The 6,000-nt window shown below is 41.0% G+C and overlaps 1 protein-coding gene across 1 annotated transcript in view; it reads left to right on the top strand.

Moving 5' to 3' along the window:
* The window catches only part of ppp1r16b (protein phosphatase 1, regulatory subunit 16B), an 85,532-nt gene extending 79,907 nt beyond the window's left edge, over nt 1-5,625 (top strand). The window contains exons 6-11 of the mRNA XM_056436458.1: nt 295-419; nt 1,819-1,944; nt 2,037-2,112; nt 2,510-2,639; nt 3,421-3,568; nt 4,551-5,625. Coding sequence (XP_056292433.1) covers nt 295-419; nt 1,819-1,944; nt 2,037-2,112; nt 2,510-2,639; nt 3,421-3,568; nt 4,551-5,024 — 1,079 coding nt within the window. The 3' untranslated portion in view covers nt 5,025-5,625. The remainder of the gene's footprint in view (nt 1-294; nt 420-1,818; nt 1,945-2,036; nt 2,113-2,509; nt 2,640-3,420; nt 3,569-4,550) is intronic.
* Nucleotides 5,626-6,000: the final 375 nt, after the last annotated feature.

Consider the following 6,000-nt stretch of genomic DNA (forward strand, 5'->3'; position numbering starts at 1 on the left):
GCTCATTGGTTTTAGTGACTGCGACAAGTCAAAGAAACAAACATAGTTTACATTTTTATATTTTTATTACTGTGAACGCTATGAACCGTAGCTTGTTGAAAACCCCCGGTGTTATTTCAAAAATGAATGATGTTGCTATTAAACCTGAATATCATTTTGTCCTCATAACGTTTACTTTTTGAAGTTTGTTTCATTACCAGCATCCCGATGTGTCCGTGCCCCGGCACATATATCAAGGCCGTCAGGGAGCCTTGTGATTAACGCCGCGGTTCCGCTCGTGCGTTTGATCGACAGGCATCACCCAGGAGATGATCAACGAGACACGAGCATCGACCGAGATGAGGATGATGGCAGACGTCCAGGAGCTGCTGCGACAGGGAGAGGAGGTGAACCAGCAGGACTCTCAGGGAGCCACGCTGGTAAGACTTTGGACTCCGCTTGGACCTTTAGTCGCCAATCTCAATTCAAAACAAGCTGACTAAATGTTTTATATTCTTTTTTTGTTTAAAGTTCAAGTTCATCATCATTTTTATATAAGAATATATTGCTGAATCAAAAATGTGTCCTCTCTTAGGACCAGGGAACAAAGAAAATAACAAATAAAAACAGTCAAAATATTAACAGTACAATGTTTTTTGCAAAAGACAGGGGAAAAGATAGTGCTGACACGCATGAATATAAACACAGTTAATATGATGGAAGATAGTATTATGTGTATTTAACACTGCCGTTGGTCTTTAAAAACAATACATAGTTTCATCAAAGCTGCAGCTGGAGCCGCCTGTATGGATTCATATATGCTCGCTTTCCTGCTTTCTAGAGCACAGAAACAACCGTATGATGTGTGCATATCTCTCTCTCTTTATTTTCTAGGTTATTTGCTCCATAGCAACCAAATCACAATGCATTAGAAATAATCTGATACCAATGAGGTGAAGGCTGGCGATGGCTTCATTTTATACGTCTGTGTATGTTTCTCAGACTGATTCACCAGCTAGAAAAAAGAAAAATGTACATGAAAACCCCAATAAAAACACAAAATGTTCGTCTTCTGCTTAACCCCTAAAAAGAACGGACCTAAAACGGTTTGAATAGCATTCAAGCATAAGATTCATCGCATTTAAGAAACACTACATGTTGAGCTTGTGTGGCGTTCTCCTTTCGTTTCCCCTTAAAGGAATTTTAAAGTCATCGTCAATCATTTCGACAAGATCACATGGGTCCAGATTTGATACCAGCTTCTGCAGCTCCTCGTCAAATACACGATGTAGAGCTCAAACAATGACTTTGTTTATCATTTTGGACTCGGCGGCAGTTTTGATCACTTAGTTCCTGATTCCTGCTCCTCAAATATGAATATTTAATGCTCTGATCGAAAATTCTTTGGGTTTCGGACTTTTAGTCAAGATGTCACATCATATAATAACATGTCACTGACATATCCGGTATGTTTGGAATTGAAAGTAAATAACTGAGTGTTTGAACAAGGTTATAGTTTAATGTCGATTCTTACCATCTAAATTGTGGCTTTATTGTGAAATGATGATCTTCCTTTATTCGTCCCACAGTGGGGAAATTTCAAAAATCACAGCAGCAGTGCACATCAGAGCATCAATGAAAATAAACATAAAACACAAAACTAAATACTAAAAGCTAAATACTAAATACTAAATATACAGGGGGAAAATGAAGTAAAGTGCCGAGTTTGCCAGGATCTCCAGCGATCTACTGCAGTTTGTTTCCACGCTGGATTCTATGCACAAAGCATATCTATAGAACCACTGATGTGCACTGGTTGTTTTGTCGTCGGCCCCGTAGCTCCACATCGCAGCAGCAAGCGGCTACGTGCAGGCGGCAGAGCTGCTGCTGGAGGGGGCAGCTCGCATGGACCTGAGAGACTCCGACGGATGGCAGCCTCTACACGCCGCAGCATGCTGGGGTCAGGTGAGGTCGACATAACAGGAAGCAGATAAGCTGGTCCATATAAAGGTTACGGAAACCATTCACATCATTTGCTGCTACTGCTGTTGTTTCAGATGCACGTGGCCGAGCTGCTGGTGTCTCACGGAGCCAGCCTTAATGCCAAGACCTTCCTGGACGAGACCCCCATCGGTATATTTGCACCTCAGCACTCTTATCAATACACCTGGTGGGGGGTTAAGAAAACAAGTGTCTCATCTCAGCATGGTCTCATTTACTGATTGTTCAGTCAATGCAAGATGTACACCGTGACTTTGTTCTCATTAAATGCCAATTTATACCGTTTTAGGGTCAATCTAAACCTTATTTTTCATCACATTTCAGTTTTACAACTTCAAGGATATGAACTTAAATATATGTTAACAATCAATGTTAGAAACTAGTAGCATTACTAAGGATTATAATAGTCGAAACAAATTAATTTTATAATCTCAGTTTTGTTTTGATTTTTCAGAGTATCAGATTATAACATGCAAGTTTATTTTGAAAGGAGCTGACGTTTCCTGTCCTTCATCCCTCTCATTATAAGATCTGTGTGAGGATGAGGAGTTCAGAGCCATCCTGCTGGACCTGAAACACAAACATGACATTATTATGAAATCACAGCTCAAACACAAGACCTCCCTGTGCAGGCGGACATCCAGCGCAGGCAGCCGAGGGTAAGTGCTGCCACCTGCTGGTGGGACTCAGCTACTACAACGAGGATTTATTTACCAACGTTTATCGACAGTGGGTACGGAAAATATTCAGACCCCTTTAAAATGTTGACTCTTTGTTTCATTGCAGCCATTTCCCAAGTAGACTCATGGCTGTACTCGCTCAACAGGCTTCTACCCAATACTGAGCAAAGGGTCTGAATACTTATGACCATGTGATATTTCAGTTTTTCTTTTTAATACATTTGCAACAATTTCTAAATTTTAGTTTTTTTCTGTCAAGATGGGGCGCTGAGTGTACATTAATGAGAAATAAAATGAACTTTTTTGATTTTAGCAAATGGCTGGAATGAAACAAAGAGTGAACAATTTTATGGGTTTTGAATACTTTCCGTACCCACTGCACTTTTCTTCCCAAAGTGAAAGAAAAGTTATACTCAACTAAATCTGTGCACTGTACCGATGGCTTTCATAAAATTTCATTTTCATTTTAAAAAACTGTTTAATTGTCTCAGAAATGAAGGGAGCCGTTGGTACAGTGCAGATTTGTTTTGGTCCTTCTGGCTTCTGTCCAGTTTAGTAAAAGTTGTTATGACTGTGTTGTTGAGCACATAAGCATATTTAAATCATCACGTATTGAATGTAAGTAGATTAACTATGAGCCATTCCAGTAAAATCTACATATGAGTTTGGCATGCATTGTATTTACTAACGGCTGTGCTCATATTTGGTGGCACGTTTCTTTCCTATCTGACCAACGCATTGGAAACCCGTCTGTCCTCAGAAAAGTAGTTCGGCGAGCGAGTCTGTCGGACCGACACAACCTGTGCCGTAAAGAATACGAGACCGAGGCCATCGTGTGGCGGGGAGGGAGAGAGGAGGCGGATGAAAAGGAGAAAGAGTCAGATCAGGAGAATAACCAGGTGGTCAATGTGAGTCTTCAGGTTATTTATCCAGGTCTGAATAAGTATGGGGAAAAAACAGTGTTGAAAAGTATTTTTGTTTCTTTGTTTCTTCAGACTGTTGATCATATTCTCTTTACTTCCATTTTTTTATTAGAAATTTCTAAAAGTAAATTTAGTGTTTTTCATAACGTTTTGAGCAGGCAGAAGAAAAAAAATTCACGGGGTATGCGTATAAAAAAAAAGGTACAATGACCGTGTATAATAACAGTGTCTTTGATATGTGTTGTATGAATGAACGTTATTACTATCAACCACACAAAATGTTTTTAGATTAAACCGCCATTACACAAAATGAGACTAATAGCCAACAATCTGGCATGTTAGTATTACGGTAACACGGAAAAATAGGACTTTCTACAAAACAGGGTGTGTGTGGTCAAATATAAGAGCCACTCGTCTCTGTGATCTGGTGACAACCAGGCGTTTGTCATCATGCAGTCGGTGGAGAGCAACTGTGGAGCCGAGTTCTAAAAACTGAGGCCGCCTCGATATCGTTGACCGTGTGTTCATGATTTCAGAGCAAGTCCTGCAATTAAAGTCATAAAAACAAGGATTCTATGCAATGATGGAATTGGATTTTAATAATTTCTATGTCTGGATATGTCTTTTTTTTTTTTTTAAATGAAGAGAGGATGGAAAACTATTTGTTTCCAGACCATTCTTTTTTTCTAATTCCATGGTGAATTGTACATTAATAGAATAATAATAATCTGAAATGGTAGCATACCGAGAGGGAAAAGTACATTCCAAGTCAGAGAAGAACCCCTGGCATACATCGAGGAACAATTTCTGACGGGAGACTCTTGATAGGAGCAAATGAATGAGCTTGATATCTTTGCCACGGATCAAATATATGTGATCTCCCCGGGTAGCGTTCGGCCCGCATGCATCTGATGATGTGAAAGAGAAGCCTTATAGCGAGGGTGAAGGATTCTTTGTTGTTCTGCAGGTCGAGCCGGTCGTGGCTGTGGAGCTGCCAAACAAGCCCAAGTTTCCCACCATCCTCAAAGATGGCAGCAGCAGACCGAACGGCCTCATCTCCACGACGACGTCCATGCCGCAGCCACCGCCCCCCAACGGCAGCACGCAGTCGTCTGATAGGGGCGGGGCCATCCCCAGCCCGCCCAGTCAGGAGGAGGCCTGGCCGAAAGAGCGCGCTCAGACGCTGTCCGAGCTCAAGAAACAGAGGGCTGCCGCCAAATTGTTGAATCAGCCCTTGTTCAATGGTCACCTAGGTAACGGCTCCACAGACTCCTTCACTGATGCCAAAAACAACTCCGAGGACCCCCGCATGCCGCTGGTCTCCTCCAATGGCAACGCGGTTTACTACACCCCGGCCAGCGGCGACCCGCCCCTCCTCAAACTGAAACAGCCAATAGAGGAAGAGCAGCCCAAGGTGCCAACCTGCTGCTGCGTGTCATAGCACCCCCCCCCCCCCCCCCCTTGTACCTCACTGCCATGTGACTCCTTGTCCACAAACTCAGGCGTGTGTCAAGCGGCGCAGAGAGGAGGAAAATAAACCGAGCAGTGCCACTTCCATCCTCTAGGTGGCACTTGGATTAAAAGTCTCCACGTGACAAATGGATGGAGAGGGAGTCAGAAGCTGCGACTCTGTCCCCCGGGAACCAATAAGAATCAAAGAGTGGACACAAGTTAGAGACGATCTCAAGGTACAAGGTGCATGTTCGTCCTCAGAGGTAAAGACAAAAAACTATATTTAGAACAACATGGTTATCGTGCGGTTGAACAACATTTACTTTATGTCATATCTCTTGGTCCAATAGGCGAGAAAGCCGCCACAGAATCAGCTCAATGTGTCCGATGACGTCACGTCGTACTCCAACATATCAGAAACGTAGCAAACAGAGATCTGTGACGTCTCCTCTGAAGTGTCTGTCATGTTAGAACGCTGCCTGCATAATTAAAGGGAAGGAATGCCATAAGAGGGCGGTAACATATTCAGGAAGTGTACCCGGAAAACAGGAAAGAGTCCTGCACTAGTGTTTGAAATTGTCGCTATATATATCTATATATATAATATATATAGATATATATATAATATATGTTATATATATATATAATATTATATATTAATATATATATATTATATATTTATAATATATATATATATATATTAGAAAATATATAATATTATATATATATATTATATATATTTATAATATATATATAATATTTATATATATATATATATATATTGTCAAGGATACTTCACCTCACCGTCCTCTCACATCACACCTGAACTGACAGGTCATGCTCTTGTTTTATGCATTACTCAATTTGCGCTCTCTTGTTTGAATAATTTAAGCAAACGCAGTTAAACGTTACTGTACATTTATTTATTTATTAAATTAATGTAATGTGTAAAGAAAAAATGACGG

This window comes from Pseudoliparis swirei, chromosome 18 (assembly GCF_029220125.1).
Source record: "Pseudoliparis swirei isolate HS2019 ecotype Mariana Trench chromosome 18, NWPU_hadal_v1, whole genome shotgun sequence".
In the NCBI taxonomy this organism is placed as follows: Eukaryota; Metazoa; Chordata; class Actinopteri; order Perciformes; family Liparidae; genus Pseudoliparis; species Pseudoliparis swirei.